Below are 22,310 nucleotides of genomic sequence, written 5' to 3'. Positions count from 1 at the left end.
ATCACTGTGCAGAGACCCCTCCAAGAACTAAAAAGCCATATAACTTGAGGACCGAATCAGTCTTGGTGTACAATGCCTCCTTTGGCTGAATAGTTTAACCTGGTTTTCCTCACTATCCCATTAAATTAGGAAGAATAGTGACAGAAACAGTTACATATTTGGGGAGAGCACCTCCTCACACCAAATAATGTCTGTGTCCTATACTGACTGTCTCTGCACTGTTCAGTTGGATGTAAATGGCAGGATGTAAATGGCAGGCACGGTAGTGTAGCGGTTAGCGTAACGCTATTATAGCACCAGTGACCCAGGTTCAATTCCGTCCGCTGTCTGTAAGGAGTTTGTACATTCTCCCCGTGTCCGTGTGGGTTTCCTCCGGGTGCTCCGGTTTCCTCCCACATTCTAAAGACGTACGGGTTAGGAAGTTGTAGGCGTGCTATGTTGGCGCCAGAAGAATGGTGACACTTGCGGGCTGCCCCCAGAACTCTCTACGAAAAGAAAATGCATTTCACTGTGTTTTGATGTACATGCGACTAATAAAGATATCTTATCTTATCTTAAGTGATAACAGGGACAAGATCCTGGTAAAGGAATCATTTGTACACCTTCTACCAATGAAGTCAGGTACTCCAGGAACAACCAGAAGAGGGTTGGTAGTATTGCTGGAGCAATAAGCAGAAGTCCACTTGTCTCTCTTTCAGAGAGAAAAGGCTCACTTACACTTCAGATGCTCAGATCAAGAATCTGATTTTTCTTTGAGTCTCTTCAGTCTTCTTTAATTGTATCCTTCATGTTCGGCACAGCAAGAAACTGCAGAGAGTTGTGGACACAGCCCAGCACATCACAGAAACCAACCTCCCCTCCATGGACTCTATCTACACTTCTCGCTGCCTTGGTGAAGCAGCCAGCATAATCAAAGACCCCACCCACCCGGGTCATTCTCTCTTCTCGCGTCTTCCATCAGGCAGAAGACACAGGAGCCTGAGGGCACGTACCACCAGGCTCAAGAACAGCTTCTATCCCACTGTGATAAGACTATTGAACAGTTCCCTTATACGATGAGATGAACTCTTGACCTCACAATCTACCTTGTTGTGACCTTGCACCTTATTGTCTACCTGCACTGCACTTCCTCTGTAGTTGTGATACTTTACTCTGTACTGTTATTGTTTTTACCTGTACTACCTCAATGCACTCTGTACTCACTCAATGTAACTGCACTGTGTAATGAATTGACCTGTACGATCGGTATGCAAGACAAGTTTTTCACTGTACCTTGGTACAAGTGACAATAATAAACCAATACCAATACCAGTACCAATGGATCTGTCACAGTGCAGTTTGCACCTTGCTCTCCATGAGACACAGAAGCCCTTTTGGTTATGAGATCTTTTGGGAAGGTTAGTCTGAAAAATATTGGTCAGTGGATAGCAATCTTGCTTATCAAACAGCAGGATTTGGGTTCAAACCCCATTCCAGAAACGTGGGTACAATATTTAGGCTTGCACTTCAATCCTATATGGACAGACATAAAATGCTGCACTGGTGGAGGTGCTATTTTCTTGAAAATACATTAAACTAAGCTCCCACCTGCCCTTCCAACTGGTGTAAGAGATTGCAAGGAACTGTTCTATGGATGTGTAGAAGAGGTTTTATGTCCTTTGCCCTGGGCAAAATTTACCTCATTGATCAAAAGGCAAAAAAAAAGATTGACAACCTCTCAACAGTGAATGTCCAAATCCTATGCTGACCACCTCTGAACTGCCCATTTGGATGTAAATGATAACAGGGATAAGTCACCTGAAACGTTAACTCTGTTCCTCTCTCCACAGGCATTGCCTGACCTGACAAGCATTTCCGGCATTTCAATACTTCTGGGAACTCGCAAATTACAATTTTTGACTGCCTGTTCCTTGTTTCTTGACAGTGACTGCACTTTAAAATCAATGGAGAAACAAGAGACTGCAGATGCTGGAAGCAGGAGCAACAAACAATCTGCTGGAGGAACTCAGCGGGTCGAGAGGCATCTGTGGGAGGAAAGGAAATGTTGACGTTTCGGGTCAAACCCTGCATCAGGACTGGTGAAGGGTTTCGACCTGAAACATTGACAATTTCTGTCCTCCCATAGATGCTGCTCAACCTGCTGAGTTCCTCCAGCAGATTGTTTATTGCACCTTAAAATCACCTTGAAGTCTTCAGAGCATCCTGAGGTCTTGACAGGCACAAAATAGACACAAGCCATACATATATTTTTTAATTACTTCCAATTGATGACTTGACATTAGGCTAGCCTCACTACCTAGGAACACAAGATGGTCATTTATGTGAGTTACTGGCAGGCTGCTTGAGCTCAAATGACAATCCCCTGTGGAAATCAGCACCTTCAGGTCAGGAAGATAAAACAAAATATCTGACAATAACTTGCTTCATGGGTATAATTGTGTACAATGCATACAGAGTGGAAGCTTTCTATGTGTGGTAACCTGAGAGTGAGAGACAGAAACAACAAGCTGTGTTACAGAGTGTTTGGCCTCCAGTTCTCTTCCTCTCCTTGCCCACCCAGTGACTTTTCAGTCTCAGAGGAACTGTCAGTGGAGCCATCAAGTGAAGCCCCAATGTTTGATCGTTATGTCAGCCTGAGGAAAATCAACTTTGTGCAGAACAATGGGGCTGGGGAATTTCAGAAGTCGAGAGAGAATGACCTCAAAAATAGTGAAGCAAGTGAAGTAAATAAACAAATCTGTCTTCAGAATTGCCTGTGAATGTCTGAGTGTGCCTTCGTACTTCATAATAACCTCCATTCATCTGTGGAGTCTGAGCTGGAATCTAACCAGCTGGATGGGATAGAGATTTCCTCTTTTTCACTGATGGCCGTTTCAGGTCATGGGCTAAATGCATTGGGGCAGTCTCGCTCTCCTGACTGGTTCTCTGCAGACCAGATGCTGCTCCACAGCTCAAAGCTGCCATTAACTTTAAATGTACAATGCAAGCTCACACTGAGTGTCCAGAAAAACAGGAGGTGACAGTGCTGGTGGAAATGGCAGTCTCATGCTCTCCTGCATGCCTTGAGCCTCAGGTCAAGGTACTGTATATTTATCTGACATGCTCTCTATCTGATGTTGAATTGATTGATGGTGTAAATGGATAAAATGTAGAGTAAACCAGCCACTGCTTCTGCTGCACAGCCTCTACCATAACTTGATTCATTCACATAAATAGCGAGAAAATCCTTCTGACTTTTCTTTCCTCTGCCATTGTCCCTCTGGAAGTTATTTTGCTCTTGCTGCTCTTAAAGAGTCTTTCAGTGACGATTATTCTCAATCAGAGCGGACTGCTGCATGAGACAAATGGCAAAAGGTTGTAGGAGTGACCGGGGCAGGTGTGCAGAAGACGAGACCGTGAATGTTCACTGGTGTTGCTCAGCAGAGGCAGGAGGATGCAGCCATTGAAATGATAAGAAACGTTTGCTGCCCCTTCACCACTCCTGATCCAGGGGATACCATTGTTGGAATGGCTGCCTCTGGGATCTAGTCTGACCATTTGGTAGACTCTGTTATTAAAGCAGTTGAAAAGCCTGGAGTGTCATGGGATCCCTGTTGCCCTTTCGGACCACAACTGGATCCATGTGCTCCCTGCTCATTTTCACCTGATGGTTCAGCCAAACCTCCAAGTATCCCAAGCACCCATACCTTTCCTCTCCTTTCCAGTTCCTTATTTCTTACATGGTCTCCCCAGACTATCCTTCCAGCCATTGGAAAATATGCTTGTGAACTGCAACCCAATAGAGGAAGGTATTGGGTTGTAATTTGCAATGAAGACAATGGTAAGGTTATTACTGTTCACGCTATTATGGAGGAAATTGGATACCAGAGACCTTTGTTACTTGTCAGAAAATGCATCCCACTAAGTATTGTTTTTGGAAGAGGAGGACTTTCCCTATCTAATGCAGACAGCTGACTCACTGGATTGCTTCTCACACATGAACGCCTCCTGTCCCACTGGCCATAGTTGGATATGTGACAGCCCAGCTACCAGGCACACAATAGTGCACCAGCCTCCAAAACGGAAGATAGCCTCCACTTAGATAGCTGACCAGTGTTTTAAGTGTGTGCAGAGGGCCCATCATTCACCCTGCTGTAAACTGTAACATGTATTAATGGGTAGTTCTGACTGCTGCATTCACTTGTTAAGTCCTGCCCACACTTTACATGTGGATGACTTTTGGGTTGCAGTTCACAAGCATATTTTCCAATGGCTGGAAGGATAGTCTGGGGAGACCATGTAAGAAATAAGGAACCGGAAAGGAGAGGAAAAGTATGGGTGCTTGGGATACTTGGAGGGTGAAAGAGAAGGAATAGAGACAGACCAGGAGTGTACCAGGGATATTCCAGTCACAAATAATTGCACATTTTTACATAGTCTTATATTTCAGAATATGTTGCCACAGGAAACCATGAAGTGATAAAGTATAAAACTGGAACCACTAAATTAAGTCAAACACTCAAGGTATTGAAATCAATTGGTGATGGCCAGTGGTGAGATTTCAAATGCACATTTGAATTTGTTCACTGGGCCAATAAAGATAATTTAACATTGCTGCTGCAAGAATCCTAGTAACCAGAACCCAGGAAGCAGCATTGACAAGCAGATTCCATCAGGATGGAGAGGAGTAAGAAGTCAATTTTAATTAAAAACTGACACTGGGCAAAAACAAGAGCACAGAATACTGTGCAGCTCATTAACAACGTAAACAACTTACATTAATATAACAGATGAAATTCCCGAAGCATTTCACATAACAGTTCTCAGAGTAAATTTGATACCAAGTCACATAAAGAGGTATTAGGGAGGTGAGCAATTGCTTAATCAAAGAAATAAGTTTTAAGAAATGTCTTAAAAGCAAAAATATGGTGGAGGGGCAGAGAAGTTTAGAGATGGAATTTCAGATATTCATGTCAATGCAGCCAATAGTAGGGGATAGGATTTAGGAACAAATAAAACAGCCAGAAATAGAAGGCTGCAGAGATAGAGAGGGGTGAGGTCTATAGAGGATTTGATCCCAAGAGTAAGAATTCAAAGAGAAAGGAAGGCACAGAGAGAGACAAGAAGCTGCAGCAAGCGATATTCTGGCCTGGGCTGGAGGATAGTCTGCAGAAGATTTATTCTATTTAAGTTAACTATGATAACCAACTAAAATAGAATACCTTAATGAGTTCATTAATTTGCATCATTACCCAGTGCGATGTTTTACTGAAATTAATTTGAATTATTGTGTTGTATGGCAACTTAATTAATAATACTAATTTGCAACAAGCTCTGTCTTTTTCAATCCACTTTGAAAAACTTGAAGAAAAACATCTAGAGATGTGGTGCAGGTCACAAGATGCTTTAGTGCCATTGTTAAATCCCAGGTTTCCACTTTCTTACAAATATATCATATACTTAACTATACAGTAGATACAGAGTAATAGGAGTCAACTCACACATTAAAAAAGGCAGAATCTGCAATAACGTGCACCAGAGTCACATTCAGTGCCTTTGATCAGTACTCTGCTAGTGTACACAATTTCCAGCCACTATATCATTTTCTCTCCATGGCTGCAGCATTTACAGTCAACACAATGCACTGCACCCATTCACAAATCTACCTTTGACAGCACCTCAACCTACTGGAACACTCTCACTTCCAAATTCCCACCCAAATCACAAACCACCCTGACCTGGCAAAAGTTATCACATTCTTTTATTTCACCTTTATCCTGTAATTGCCACGTTGCTGTTCAGAAAGGCAATACAGTAGTAGGGTTAGACATTTTTTTGAAGAATATTTTGAAGTCTGATGGTATAAAATTATTTCCAAGGAAGATCTTTGTGGTATGGCCTGCCCCAAAGAATTTTTCTGGAAACTTAATGATGTTGGTGCATTCTCATTCTTGTTGTCCTCCTGTTATTTGGTGTATATATTGCAGTTGATATCAGGGTAGGCATTTTGATTGGCAAAGTCATATACGTACTTCCGCTAGGCTGAAACCATGCTAATCTGAACAGAACTCTGTCCTCTATTATTCTGTAAATTGATGATTTTTACTTGTTGAATTTGTATTTGGATGTACATCTGAGAAATTTGAAATTTTAAAATTTTCCACCATTGTCTTGTGGGCAGCACAGTGGCATATGTTGCAGAACTTCACCCTCACAGCACCAAAGACCCGGGTTCAATCCTGCCCTCAGGAGCAGTCTGTACAGAGTTTTCACATTCTCCCTGTGACTGCATGGGTGCTCCTCCATTTTCCTCCATTCTCAAGGATGTGCGGGTTGGCAGGCTAACTGGCCACTATAAATTTCCTCTAGTGTGTAGGTGAGTGGTAGAATCTGGGGGGAGTTGATGAGAATGTGGGAAGAGTAAAAAATGGGATTAATTTAGGATTAGTGTAAATGGGTTGGTGATGAATTGACCTGTACGCAACCTGTATGCAAGACAAGTTTTTCACTGTACCTCGGTACAAATGACAATAATAAACCAATTCCAATACCAATACCAATACCAATACCAATGATAGATGTGGATTCAGTGGGCCGAAGGGCCTGTTACCATGCTGTATCGCTCTGTAATTCTACCTTTGTAATACCAGAATCTTAGAATTTTCTACCTGTGACCATTGGGGGGTGGTGGGGGGGGGGGGTGCAGGTGCAGTGGATGGTGGGTCAGGGGAGCACTTTCCCCAGAAGAACTAAAAAGCTTCATGTCAAAGGCTCTCCATTGCATTCTAAAATTAAATGGAGAGGGAAACTAATTTGCAAGAATAAATACACCATGTAACAGAGTGATAGGTTCACTTTCTAAAATAATTATCAGTGAAGTAGTTGAGTTTTAATCATTTTGCTTGTATTTGGACAAACAATAATTTAAAATGAAGACAGCTGAATGTGTGGAATCTAGAGTTATAGATTCATACAGTCATAGAGTCATGCAGTGCAAAAATAGGCCTTCGGCCCACCAAATCCATTGCCAACATCAAGCACCCACCTGGTTTACTAGTCTAGTACCGGAAATCACTCGGTACCTGCTCCATGTGGGAAACATATTCCTTCTTGTACTGGCACTCAAACCAGAGCAGTTCTGATATTTATTTCTCTATATTAGCAGTCAGAAACATTGATAAAAGTTTGCCTTCTTACTCATTTTTAAATAAATAATGCCATTTTATAAAGGTTGGTGATATTCCATTTTGAATCCATTTACTTACCAATGCCAACTTTCATAAGACAGAAGCAATTATGATATTGGGTTCCAGCCATTTCAGATATTTTTATGACTGAAACAGGCACCACTTGTTTACTGTATAATATTTTGTATTTGATCACCAGATCATAGTGTAAGACATGCAAATAACAGTCTACGGTATCGATCTAGATGAAGGGAGCTTCCTTTGAATGTAGTATAGTATATAGAATGAAACAATTAAAGTTTCTCTCCTTGCTGTTCCTGTGGCTTGAATGACTTCCATGTCAGCTAATGGAGGAAAGGAAATGGTGATCGACAGGCCGTTACTCAATAAAAATGCATATTACAGGAATCTTTCCTACTGTTTAGATTCATAATATTTTCTTTTGGTGAGGGGGCTAATTTCCATAGATTCTTGTAGGGGAGTTTTTTCAGCTGCGAATCCAGTAATTACTTCTATGTGGGTTCCAAGAACTAAGTTGGTTACATGGGCATGAAAAGAATGCACCACTAATTGGATGAAGTATTTCCATTTAATCAGAGACAAATCTGAAATGCATATACCTCTTTACACTAACAGCTGTTAGTGCTGCTGATTACATTGTCGAGCTTGTACCATTCAAATGATGACTGGATTCATTACATTGTATTCTAATAGAGCCAATTATTTTATCAAACGCTGACATTAAGTATAATTTTACAGCATAAGTGCACTAAGGGGAACCTAGATTAACAAAGAGTGGGGAAAAGAAACAAATGAAGTCATTAACTGAGTGGGAGAAAGATCATGTGGAGCATGAACACTGATGTTGTTTAATTGGACCCTAAAAAGGGCATCTGTTCTTGTAAGAAATAGGAGCAGAAGCAACACAGAGACCTTCAAGCCTGCTCTGCCATTCAATAAAATCACAGCTAATCTGATTTTGGTCTCAAGTCCATTTTCCTGCATGTTTCCATAAATCCTGACTTCCCTAGAGTCCAAGAGCTGCATTACTCTTTGAGGTGCAGAATCCTAAACTCTGTCTTAAATGGGCAACCTTTGAAACTGCACCCAATTCTACATCGTCCCACAAGTTCTGCTTCTGCACTGCGAATAAATCCTAGACCTCAAATTTATGTGCCGCTAATGTGGGTTGCCATTTATTGTCCATAAATAATATTTCATATGTCTTGCGAATTCATAGCTGTAATTTTGTGACACACAGAATGAGCATCCAAGAAAGACAGCTCTGATGTCTGGGCACATTTCAAGAAACCACTGCAAATATTTTCCTGGCTCTGTATACATGGAACGAGAAGCTGAGGGAAACCAAGGAAGCCAATTTTAGGATTGATTTTTCACAGAAAGGGTTGGAAACATAGAACTTCACAGCAGAAAAAGAGGTCATCTCAGCCTATTGTAACTATGTCAACCGAAAAACATAGCTTGGTAGGCTAAACCCAACTTCCAACTTTGGCCCATAATCTTGGGGTTACAGTTCAAGTGCTTGTTCAGGTTTTGCTAAATGTGTTGAGGATTTATGCCTCCACTACCTACTCAGGCAGGGAGGTCCGGACCTCCTTAACAACCTCATCTCTCTGCTTTACTACTTTGAGGGAGTTGTGAAAATGCACTTTAAGATCTCTCTGTTTGTCTATACTTCATAGAAATCCACCATTTACTGCACATTCCTTTACCTTTTTTTACTCTCCCCAAATGCAATATCACACTTCTAAGGAGTGAATTCCATTTGATCCCCTTAGCCTATTGACTAGTTCATCAATATGTGGCTACACCTAAAACATTCTTCCTGAATAAAACTGCTAAACAATTTGTCAAATACCCTTGTTTCCTCTATTTAAGCCAACATAGCCAGAAAATGTAAGGGGGCATTACACTAAGACCTAAAGATTCCCAGGGATTTCAACTTTCCAGAATGATTGTAGCAACCAGGCTAGTTCAGATCTATGTACAATAGACCAAGTTAATTAAGTCCTATCATCATTGCTGACCTGAAGAATAAAGATTTATGACCGTTCCAGGACTTCAATCCAGCTATGAAAGTTTGTGAAACTGAAGTTAACAGTGCATGTAATACAACAAGTAATTTGTGGGCCATAGAAAAACGACCACAAAAGCTGCTGAATTCCTCAAAACCCAAATACTACACTAATGTCCTTTCGGGAATGGAGCTTGTTATCCTGACCCAATCAGGTCTGCACTTCCTTCCAAGCAGATTGTTTCTTAATGTGTACAGTGTGTAAACAATGCTTACAGCAGAAGTCCCAACATCACTGTCTCATGTTAATGACTACTGGCAATGAAAATCTCATTGCCAAGACTGTTTACAACATTTTAAACTTTATTCAAAACAATTTATCTTTTGACCTCTTCTTACTGCTTAAGGTTCATAAGAACAATGATTTATAATGTCACTCAACATATGGTTTCATAATCTTGATGGTGTCTGGCAGATCATGCTTCAACCTCAATTTTAGCTTCTCATCCTTCTTTATAGCTGTATTAATGCATTGCTGCTAACACTGTTGTGATGCAGTGCTGCAGAGGAGACATTGCGTTTCTATCCATCCTGTCCACAATATTCCAAATATAGCCTTAGCTATTGTATAAGTTACAGGAACCTCTTGTTTTTGTATTCTGTGAAATCAAATTTTCCACATGCATTTTAACTTACCTCATTAAGCTGCACTGCTGACCCTGGATCTGTCTGGCAAGGTTTCCCTGCTTCTCTATTCAGTTTGAAATATTACCTTTAAAGGACATACAGTCTACTGTTATGATATAGGTTGCAGCCCACTGAAATCGTTGTGTGGCAGAGCTTAACACAGGTGAAGGAATTCCAGTTTTTAACCAGAATGGATGAAGGATTATTCCAGGATCACGTGCAGCTCAGAGGGAAATAGAGTCATAGAATCATACAGCATGGAAACAGGCCCTTCAGCCCAACTGGACTATGCCAACCTAAATGCCCATCCACGTGAATCCCATTTGCCTGTGTTTGGCCCATAAACTTCTAAACCTGTCCAACTGTCTTCTAAAAGTTGTTATTGTAACATCAGATTTCTGAACGATCCATGAACCCATGAACACTACCTTGTTATTCCTCTTTTGCACGATTTATTTATTTTTGTAACTTATAGTAATTTTTATGTCTTGCACTGTACTGCTGCCACAAAACAACAAATTTCAAGACATATGATAATAAACCTGATTCTAATTCTGTCAAAATATAGAGGTGTAGGTGCTCCCAAAATCTTGCTTTCTTATAGTGGCAATGGAAGCGACCCTTCATAATAGAACCTGTGGAAAAATCAGTGGCAAGATCTTTTGTTGAAGGGCAGTTGCGAACTTCACAATGGTATGGCAGCTTTGATGATTACAGTTTTCAGGTGATGGATCACAAAAATTTATTTTCACAACTTTATGGGGTAGATTCATTAAATGACACCTGGGTAATTTCTCCTACACATAACCATGCAGTATTGCACTCTATTTGTACATTTAGAATCATAGAACATTTAGAACACAGAAGGAGGTGATTTAACCCATCGTCTGTTCCAGTTGAGAAAGAGCTACCTAGCTGAATTGTACCATCCAGCACTTGATTCGTAGCCCAAGAGGTAACAGTGCTTTTTAAATGTGAAAAGTCTTTTTCTATCATTCATTCAAACAGTGAGGAACAGACCTCTACCACCTCTAAGTGAAAAAACTCTTTCCTCAGCTCCTCTATAAGCTTCATACCAATTACATTAAATCTATGCTCTCTGGTCTTTGATCCCTCTCCTAAGAGAAATAGGCCTTAGTTTACTTCATCTGAGCATCTTGTAGTTTTGTACAGCTCAGCTAAATTTCCCAGGAGCTTCCTCTGTTTCAAAGAAAACAACCCAAGTTTCTCTAATCTCTCCTCATGACCAAATTTTTCCAGTCCTGGTAACATCCTCGTAAATCTCCTATGCACACTCTCCAGTGCAACCTTGTGGTAATTTATAGAATTACATTTGAATATATTTCATTTCCTGCATCTTAAGATAAGATTTCTTTATTAGTCACATATACATCGAAACTCACAGTGAAATACATCTTTTGCATAGAGTGTTCTGGGGGCAGCCAGCAAGTGTCGCCACGCTTCCGGCGCCAACATAACAGGTCCACAAATTCCTAACCCGTACGTCTTTGGAATGTGGGAGGAAACCAGAGCACCCGGAGGAAACCCACACAGACACGGGGAGAATGTACAAACTCCTTACAGACAGCGGATGGAATTGAACTTGGGCTGCTGGCACTGTAATAGTGTTACGCTGACTGCTACACTACTGTGCTGGCATTCCTTCGAAGAATTTGATAGTGGATCAGTAATGATGAGCCCTTTGCTTCTGACCCATATCTGCCAGCACGATTATATCATATTCCTTTATTTGTCTATTAATTTAGTTCCTCATTAACGCTCTGTCGGTGACCAAGAACTAAAGTAAAACATACTGACCCCAAATTTTTTGATTTGCCCTTAATTCCCTCTTGAAAAATAATGTCACATGTGTCATCATCCAGCTCTTTTTACACTAAAAGTATAAGCATCAAGTACCAGTGGTATCCACTTTCCTTGGTACCTTCACTGAATAATATCCTGTAATATTGTCTCTCATTATGTGTCCTCCGTGCAAACTAAGGCAAAATGCCTAATATGTATCTCTGCCTTTCACTCAATTTAAGTTACAAGCTGCCTCCTTTATACCATATCCTCTGTTGACTTTATTGTCTTCCCATTAATATTATTGCCCTTTCGCTTTTGTTACTAATTTTGAGTCTCAGTCTTTCTACAATCCCATTTTCTTACCTCTTCTCCTCATAACCATCCTGACTTTAATTTTTATCACCTGCAATCTAAATACACAGGCCTAAACCAGGGCAGGATATACACAGTCAATGGCATGGCCCTGGAGAGTGTTGTGAAGCAGAGAAACCAAGGGGAACTAGTACATAGTTCCCCGAAAGTGGCGACACAGGTAGATAGGGTGGTGAAGAAGGCAGTCAGCACACTGGCCTTCATCAGTTGGGGCATTGAGTACAAGGGCCGAGAGATCATGTTACAACTGAACAAGACATTGGTAAGACTGCAGCTTACCAGCTTTAGGAAGGATGTCACTAAGCTAGAGAGGGTGTAGAAAAGATTCACAGGGATCTTACTGGGACAGGAAGGTTTGAGTTAAAAGGAGAGGCTGGATAGGCTGGAGCTGTTTTCCCTGGAGCATAGGATGTTCCAGATGTACATATATAAAATTATGAAGGTCAGGGAGTCTAAAACTAGAGGGCAGACATTTAAGGTGAGAGGGGAAAAATTTAAAGGGGACTTGAGGGGTATATTTTTCATATAGAGAGCGGTGGGTATATGGTTCGAGCTGCCAGAGGAAGTGGTAGAGACTGGTCCAATTACAATGTTTTAAAGACATTTAATCAGGTAGATGGATAGGAAAGGTTTAGAGAGATATGAGCCAAAAGCAGGTAAATGGGACTAGCTCAGACAGGCACCTCGATTGGCATGGAAGAATTGGGACGAAGGGCCTGTTTGCACGTTGTATAACTGCATGACTCTGTGACTCTGCTCTGATGGTGGGCTCATTGATTCCAATGGGGGGTTTTGGGCTATGTGACAATAGAATATAGAAGAGTACAGCACAGGAACAGGCCCTTTGGCCCACAATGTCTGTGCCAAACTAATTAAGGTAATAACACCTATTCCCTTCTGCCTGAACATGGTCCATATCTCTCCATTTTCTGCAGATTCATGTGCCTATCTAAGAGTGTCTTAAATGCCTCTATCGTATCTACCTCCACCACCACCCCTGGCAGCGCATTCCAGACACCCACCACTCTGTGTGTAAAAAACTTGCCCCACACATCTCCTCTGAACTTTCCCCCTCTCACCTTAAATGCATGCCCTCTAGTATTAGACATTTCGACCCTGGGAAAAAGATACCAGCTGTCTACTCCATCTATGCCTCTCATAATTATATCTACTATCAGGTCTCCCCTCTGACTCTGCCGCTCCAGAGAAAACAACCCAAGTTTGTCCAACTTCTCCTTATAGGACACGCCTTCTAATCAAGGCAGCATCCCGGTAAACCTCTTCTGCACCCTCTCTATAGCCTCCACATCTGTCCTATATGGGTGAACAGAACTGAATGCAATGCTCCAAATGAAGCCTAACCAGAGTTTTATAAAGCTGCAACATAGCTTCCTGACTCTTGAACTCAATGCCTCAACTAATAAAGCATGCCATATCCTTTCTTTACCACCCTATCAATTTGTGTGGCCGCTTTCAGGGAGCTATGGACTTGGACCTCAAGATCTCGCTATACATCAATGCCGTTAAGGGTCCTGCCATTAACTGTGTACTTTCCCTTTACATTTGATCTCCGAAAGTGCAACACCTCACACTTGCCCAGATTAAACTCCAATTTCCATTTCTCCATCCATCTCTGCAACTGATCTATATATAGATGTATCCTTGGCAACCTTCTACACGATCCACAATGCCACCAATCTTCACAAGACAAAGGAAGAAATCTTCATATCATCTGAAAACTTACTAACCCACCCATCCATGTTTTCATCCAAGTCATATATTAAGATAAGATAAGGTATCTTTATTAGTCACATGTACATCGAAACACACAGTGAAATACACCTTTTGCGTAGAGTATTCTGGGGGCAGCCCGCAAGTGTCACCGCGCTTCCGGCGCCAACATAGCATGCCCACAACTTCCTAACCTGTACGTCTTTGGAATGTGGGAGGAAACCGGAGCACCTGGAGGAAACTCACGGAGACACGGGGAGAACGTACAAACTCCTTACAGACGGCAGCCGGAATTGAACCCTGGTCGCTGGCGCTGTAATAGCGTTACGCTAACCGCTACACTACAGCAGCGGTCTCAGTACGGATCCCCGCAGAACACCACCAGTCCTGGAACTCCAGCCAGGTTAAGACCCATTGACCACTACCCTCTGTCTCCTATGGCCAAGTCAAGAGGCATAGGTCAAGTGGACAGTCAGAGACTTTTCCCCAGTGCGACAATGTCTAACACAAGGGGACATAATTTTAAGGTGATATAAGGGGGATGTCAGGGGTAAGTTTTTTACACAGAGAGTGGTGGGTGCATGGAACGCACTGCCTGCAGAGATCGTGGGGGCAGATACATTAGGGACATTTAAGAGACTCTTAGGTAGACACGTGAATGATAGAAAAATAGGGGGCTATGTGGGAGGGAAGGGTTAGATAGATCTTAGAGCAGGATAAAATGTCGGTACAACATTATGGGCCGAAGGGCCTGTACTGTGCTGTAGTGTTCTATGTTCTATGTTCAATTCTGAATCCACGTGGCCAAGTCACTGTGGATCTCTGCATCCTAATCTGAAAGGAAGCCAATTCACTGTGGGTTCACCGTGGCGCCACTTTATCCTAATCTGAAAGAAAAGAAGGAAACAGAAAAATGTATCCTTTTATTTCTTAATTAACTTTAGTTTCTTTAATCTTTTGATTATTTACAGATAATATTAAATGTTTTGAGTTGATTTATTTTCAATTTTTGAACATTTTTATGATTTTTAAATTCTCTATTGTGTTTTTTAGATGTCTGAAAGTCAGACAGACACATTTAAATACCGGACAGCTTTGACAGCTGGCAGAGCTGGGGGTGGGGGTTTGGCAGCTGCCAAAGTCCTTCAGAGGAGTTTTATGGGCACAACTTTGCCAGGTGTGAAATCCTTTCAGTGGAAGTCCTGTGGACTCCAGAAGAGTTTTGTGGACAGCATTTGTTCATTATGGCATTCGAGGATTTTCCACCATTCACAACCTTGTTGTTCAACTGCAGGATGGCAATGAGGAGGCTGGATTCAGCCGAGGAAGATTTTCTCACGTGGTGAAAATGGGTGGCAAGTATAGGCAGCTGACCTGTTATACAAGCAAGTGTTCCCAAACAAGGAGAAGGATGTCTGGCAAGGACTAAATAACAAAGTAAGTTTTAGCAAAAAGCACCTAGAAAGAACAACACTTCACATTTAAAGTACTGATCTGGATAACTGCCATGTCCTTTCCTGAGAGCAACTTTAGAGGTTCATCTGAGTTCAAACACACCATGCCTGTGGTTTATGTCTAATTGCAAATTCCTGATCTGAGTTAGACTATAGCAGACCGGTCAAAACGCCAAGTGAAGGCCATAAACTCTTGCACTGAAAGGAAAGCAGGGAGATTCCAAGAAGTGAAAATCAGCCGGGGCCAGCAACCCTTGTCTCGCAACAGATCAAAAGGTGACAATGCCAGAGGCAAGCGTGAAAATCACCTGCCCACCCACCCAGGACGATGAGGATTGTGTGACAGAAGGAGAAGGAGGAGAAAATAAATGGCAGCTGTGATAACATCTGATGCACTATGTAAACCGGCAGCTCTTTGGCAACGGAGAAACCAAAGGTCTTTGGGTCTGTGACTCCAATATGTGGTATCAGTCTGTGTCATTAGTACATTTATTTGTGTTTTTAAGTCTTTGTATTTCCTTAGAGAAAGATAAAATCTAACTTGCTGGCCAGCTAGTAGTATCATTTGTATAATTAATGCAGAATACTAAATATTTGAGAAAGATAAGGAAGCAGTAATTTAATAAAGGGGTTCATAAGTAGCAAGAGTGAAACATGTGTGGGTGTATCTACAACCTAACCATTTAGATTAAATGAAATTCCTCTCTTTTAGCTGTTGAATGTATTGTTTTAATGACTGCTTTTGGCAAAATGGATCAATTTTCCCACACTTACAGCTTTAGCAATAGAATTTGACTTCTGATAGTTACATTGAAAGTTCTCAAGAGAAGTTAAGAACAGCCAGGGGCTGTTATAGTTTCAGAGATGTTTGGAGTTTAAAAAAATACAGTGTTTCTCCTAAGGAATAAGGAACGGAAACATCCTTTGTTTAGCCTGACACATGAAGAATGGTGGATCACCTCTTTGAGATAAGAAAAAAGAAAGGAATGCCTGTCATAAAAAGGCACAAAATAGGTTTAAATTTCAAGGAAAACACTGAATTATTTTCTCCCAAAAATATACTTTATTCATAACATACAGTGAATATAATTGGGACATGTTATTTTGTTTTCATTCATGGAAAAAGCAATTGAACACATTCCATTACAATATATCAATGCTACTAATGTTTCATCCTTAAACACTACATAATTGATAAGTTGGAGAAGCTGTTAGACAGGACACTGCCATTACAGTGACTGTTTGAGGTCAAATGTTGTTGATTTTCATTCATGAGGAAATGCAGATGAGCCCACTTTCACACCAGAGGTAGGTGGGGGCTAAGAAGGAGAAAGGGCCTGCGTCGTTATCTCTTTCAGTGTGTCCCAAGATAGAATGCAGTCAAGGAAGCACTGTTGAAGTGCACCACTGCAGAAACTCAACAAACAGGTTTGTACATGGATAGCCCCCCACAACAGTAATGTGGTAATGACGAGCTGACATGTTACTGTGTCATTGGCCAAGACACAAACCTAAAGCATAAATTGAGGCAAAAGTTCAACTGATCTCCATTCTTCTCTCAACCAGTGCCATTCAACCCATCCATAAAGGACAAGTCAGGAGGTGACCACTTCCTATAGTTTTGACTAAATGAAATGGAGGAAAACTTATGTTTCGTGCTTTGAAGACTTCTGTTATTTAAACTCTTGCAGAAACTTCTCCGCTTCATAGAAACACTGGCATGTTTAGTTTCAACATTTCTTCCCTGCATTTTTCAGGTTTTGCCTCGCCCCTGTGCCGAACACCAACATGATTCATGTCTACGTAAAATTCTGTCTATACCTCTTGCTGCCTTGGTGAAGCAGCCAGCATAATCAAAGTCCCCACCCATCCAGGTCATTCTCTCTACTCTCCTCTCCCATCAGGCAGAAGATACAGGACCCTGAGGGCACATACCACCAGACTCAAGGACAGCTTCTATCCCACTGTGATAAGACTATTGAACGATTCCCTTATATGATGAGATGGACTCTTGACCTCACATTCTACCTTGTTATGACTTTGCGCTTTATTGTCCACCTGCAATGCACTTCCCTGTAGCTGTGACACTTTACTCTGCATTCTGTTATTGTTTTTATCCTGTACTACCTCAATACACTATGTAATGAATTGATCTGTACAAACAGCATGCAAGACAAGTCTTTCACTGTATCTTGGTACGTGACAATAATAAACCAAACCAAACCAAAAAGTGGAAGACATACTTACGTACAGATTAGGGGCTAGAGATGGCCAGTCAGCCCCTCAAGTCTGCTCCGCCATTTAGTAAGATCACTGTATCCTCAAATGCACATTTCCTTTACCTCTGGTGACCTTTCACCCCTTCCTTATAAAGTATTCATTTACCTTTGCCTGCTACTTCCCTTTGAGGGAGTTTGAAAAACTCACCACCCACTGAAAGGAAAATAAAAGCCTCATCTTTGTCTTAAATAGGTGACCCTTCATCTTCAAACAATGACCCCTTAGTTCAAACTTTTCCATTCAGAGGAAACATCCTCTCCACATCCTGTCAAGACCCCTCAGGACCATATATGTCAATCAAGTTGCCCCCTAAGTCTTCTATATGCTAGCAGGTACAAACCTAGCTCATCCAAACTTTCCTTGTAAAACAAACCCACCCACTCCTGGTATTAATCTTGTAAACCTTCTCTGATCTGCTTCCAATGCATTTCCTTAAATAAGGAGACTAATACTGAATTCTCTCTATATGGCATAATGTATAATAGCAGCTTAGAGCTAAATGATGCCCAACATTTAAAATCCAGTGGGTCTATTACCAAGATCATTGCCCACATCTACAAAAGATATGAAAATATCCTTGAATGATATGTTTATATTCTAATACCACCAGACTATCTGGAAAAAGGATACTAAAGTTATTTCACTGACAATGAATGCTTTTAATTTTCACAAGGAATTACATCGATTATTTTTAATGGTATTATGAACTTGCTAAAATAATCAAGGTCCAATCCAAATACTCCATTGAACTTGTTCTTAAAAGCACTGCCCCTTTTGTCTTTAAAACTGGCTACATGATATTAACAATAACAATTGGATATTTATAAGTGAAATGTATTTGTTTCCTTTGGGGATTCTTTACATTATAGCACTCCAGGAATATAAAAAAAATAAACTGAAAATACGCTGGGAGCCAGGCAGCATCTGTGAAGAATTAGAGATCGTCATTTAATGGACAAACGAGAGACTGCAGATGCTGGAATCAGGAGCAACAAACAATCTGTTGGAAGAACTCAGTGGGTCGAGTATCATCTGTGGGGGGAGGGGAGGGGAGGGGAGGGGAGGGGAGGGGTGGGGTGGAGGAATTGTCGACATTTCGGCTTGAAATCCTGCATCAGGACTGGTGCATTTAATGTCCAGGTCATCAGTCAGAAAGGGGCCTCTGCCCATAGATATTTTTTTTAATGATCTGGTTTTGTTCCGGTGCCCTTCCAGAGTGAGCCTCCACAGTATTTTGCAAGGGAGGGGAAGATTCTTTTTTTACCACGAATCTGACTCAGTAGGAAATACAAGGCTGTCAACGTGGAGAAACAGCAGGCGACCTCTCTTTGCAGGAAAGTGTGGCTTATGAGTTTTGCCTCAATGCCCTCGGCGTCATATGGTGATTGTTGATCCGCCCCTTGTGCTCCAACAGGCGGCTGGTCCCCAGCACCCAAGAGGGTCCTAGCTTTAAAAAAAATGGTAACATAAGTCTCTTGCGTTGAAATGCACCATATGGTGAGAGGGACACTCGGCCCGTCGTACCCATACCGGCCCCAGAATAGACCTATTAGATCAACCCCTCTTCCCAGCATCTAATGTGAAACGTTGCAGCCATGAGTAGTATTTCGCATGTTCATTTCCCCCTGCACCAAGTTCAGTTGTCAATTTCAGCGCAGCAGGAGACCCAGGAGGCGACTTGCAGACGAGATCGGATTTCCATTTTTCTTTTGCACTGACACGCTTTAGCATAGTTTTGATCGGGGGAAAGTATGTTGACAGGCAATGAAGTAAGAGCGCGGGCGGACCGCCCTCACACGAGCACCCACCTTTTTTTTATTCAGCCTTTTATTGCACTTCCCGCCCCTGACGTTGCGACCACTTTCATCCCAAGATAAGCGGCTCCACATTAAAACGACGCACGGGTTTGTTTTTGAAAACTTAAGGCGTAGACTTCGCAGATTATTATTTGTTTATAAAAGCACCAGCGACAAGGACGTTTTGGCGTTCTTCAATTGTTCTCTCGTTATAACCAAGAACCAGGATTTGCAGAACGTTTATTTTTTTCCTTTTTAAAAAAAAATTCGGTCCCTTAAAAAATTGATTTCAGATATTGATGCTTTTTAAAAAAATAAATAGAGAAGGAAAAGCAAACAAAAAGAAACAATGTGCCTTTACTTGAACGAGTTTCTGCCCCGGATCTGTCAGAAGTCTGGGCGAGTCTGGAGCGTGTCAGGCTTCCTGCTGGTCCTGCTGTTGGGATCTTGCTCTGCCTACGAGTCCAGCCAGGATTATTATGACCAGTACCAGGATGAAGTGGAAAGCGAGGTAAAGATGAAGTATATAGCAATTAAACATTGTAACTTTCCAGCTGGGACTGTAACTTGTTTTTGTTAGAGAAATGTGTTTGCAGCATTGCCTTTGAAGTGTTATATATTTGTAAAGGGGGCGATGCCTATTCAAGAGACTCTTAAGAGTGATTCGAGATAACATCTAAGTAGTGATTGTGGTAAGGAAATGTTTGTTAAAATAGGCCGGGGTGTAAAATTGTTACAATATTGAATTTTGATTCTTCTGGCTACACAGAGTGTGGGTGCTGTCACCAGCTCCCTGCGTCTTTACATTGGTGGCCTGATTGTCACACCATTGGCACAGTCAAGGACTGTGTCGCTTTCTGGCCGGCCAACCGGCCGGCTCTGGCTCTGTGAGGGATTCAGCCTGCCCAAGTAGTCTGCACTTTCCGCAGAGCCCTGCAGATTTCTCCTCCAAATGTAAATCCAGTTCCCTGGGCGACGTTCTCAGTCGGGCTCCGAGAGGTTGGATCCTAAAAACAGGAATCATTTTCCCTTTTCCGACTATCCCCACCCCTCCCCCTCACCAGTAGAGGGCAAAACTGTCTCCACCTGCATTACACATTTCATACTCAAAACTCACACCATTATACAATACAACCTAGTTCTGCAACAAGTACTGTATCACTAGTTTGTGTACAGGTTCTGGCTCCATGGAATCAGAGAATATTTATAGCACAGAAGGAGGCCACTCAGCCCGATTTGTCTGTGCTGATTGGGGAAAAAAGAGCTACCCAGCCTAATCTCATCTTCCAGCATTTGATCTGTAACCTAGCAGGTCAAACATCTTCAAATGCTGATCCAGATAGTTTTTAAATGTGATTAGTTTCTTTCAGGCAGTGAGTTCCAGACCCCTGTCACCCTCTGGGTGAAAGAAATCTTTCATTATCTCCCCTCTAATCCTTTTACCAACTACTTGTTATTTCTGCCCATGGTGTTTTGACCCCTCTGCTAAGGGAAATAGGTCCTTCTTATTTACATTTCCATGCCTCTCATAAATTCATTAACCTCACTTAAACCTCCGTTCTGTCTTCCAAAGAAAATAGCTTATCCATGATGTCTCATAGCTACAATTTTCCAGCCCTCATAAATGTCTTCAACACCCTGCCCAGTGCAATCATATCTTTGCTGCAACGTGGTGGCTAGACCTGTATACAGTACTCAAACTGTGGCCTAACTGGTGAAAAAACACTTTTTATTTATTCAATTTCTTCAGGATCTGGGTGTCAATAGTCAGGCCAGCATTTACTGTCCATCTTCAATTGCCCTTGAGAAAGTGTCGGTGAATGACCTTCTTGAACTGCTTCAGTCCATAGAACCATATAACATAGAACCATAGAACACTACAGCACAGAAAACAGGCCATTCAGCCCTTCTAGTCTGTGCCGAAACTTTATTCTGCTAGTCCCATTGACCTGCACCCAGTCCATAACCCTCCAGACCTCTCCCATCCATGTATCTATCCAATTTATTCTTAAAACTTGAGAGTCCATATTTACCACCTCAGACGGTAGCTCATTCCACATTCCCACCACTCTGAGTGAAGAATTTCCCCCTAATGTTCTCCCTAAACCTTTCCCCTTTCACCCTAAAGCCATGTCCCCTTGTACTTATCTCTCCTAATCTAGGTGGAAAGAGCCTACTCGCATTTACTGTCTATACCCCTCTTAATTTTGTATCAAATCTCCCCTCATTCTTCTACGCTCCAAGGAATAAAGTCCTAACCTGTTCATTCTTTCCCTGTAACTCAACTCCTGAAGACCCGGCAACATTCTCGTAAATCTTCTCTGCACTCTTTCAATCTGTTAACATAATAGTTATGATACAACTGGGTGGTTTGCTAGACCACTTTAAGGGGCAGGTAAGAGTTGATCACTACCACAGGTCTGGAGTCACAATAGACCAATCTGGGTAAGGATGGCAGATTTCTGTAACTGCGGAAAAATCATGAACTAAATTTGGCAATTTCATTGTCGTCATTACGAATGACTTTTTTTTCTAAACCAAAAGTTCCAGATTCTTAATTGAAATTAATTTCCATGTCTGCTATAGTAGGATTTAATTTATATGAGGACAGACTGTTTTCTGGTAATTCAGGCCTCTGGGTTATAAATCTGATAATTCAGCCACTGCACCCCATGTGTGCACCATTGTAATTAAAGGCAGTTCAAAACATAGACTACTGACGAAAATCCATAATCATGTCTGCATTATTTATGAGGACACTAATTTCAAAATGTTTGAATTTAGATTATTAAAATATTGCTAAGAAACCTTTACATTGGATTCTTATTTTCCTTTTGCCAGGGTTTCTAGTTTAGAATAATTAAATCAAATTCTGTTTCATTTATATAATTACAGAATTGTTGATTGTGTTGTTTGGTCCATATCCTGCATACTTTTCTATGAAAAACTAAAGTCTTACTTTTCCCTTGTAGCAAGTGAGTAA

General features: G+C 41.5%; 1 protein-coding gene across 1 annotated transcript in view; it reads left to right on the top strand.

Moving 5' to 3' along the window:
* The first annotated feature begins 19,390 nt into the window (after positions 1-19,390).
* The window catches only part of LOC127569476 (vascular endothelial growth factor C-like), a 59,441-nt gene continuing 56,521 nt past the window's right edge, over positions 19,391-22,310 (top strand). Inside the window, exon 1 of the mRNA XM_052014172.1 lies at positions 19,391-19,838. Coding sequence (XP_051870132.1) covers positions 19,677-19,838 — 162 coding nt within the window. The 5' untranslated portion in view covers positions 19,391-19,676. The remainder of the gene's footprint in view (positions 19,839-22,310) is intronic.

Source organism: Pristis pectinata, chromosome 4 (genome assembly GCF_009764475.1).
Source record: "Pristis pectinata isolate sPriPec2 chromosome 4, sPriPec2.1.pri, whole genome shotgun sequence".
Taxonomy (NCBI): Eukaryota; Metazoa; Chordata; class Chondrichthyes; order Rhinopristiformes; family Pristidae; genus Pristis; species Pristis pectinata.
This window is presented reverse-complemented; position numbering and strand designations above follow the sequence as displayed.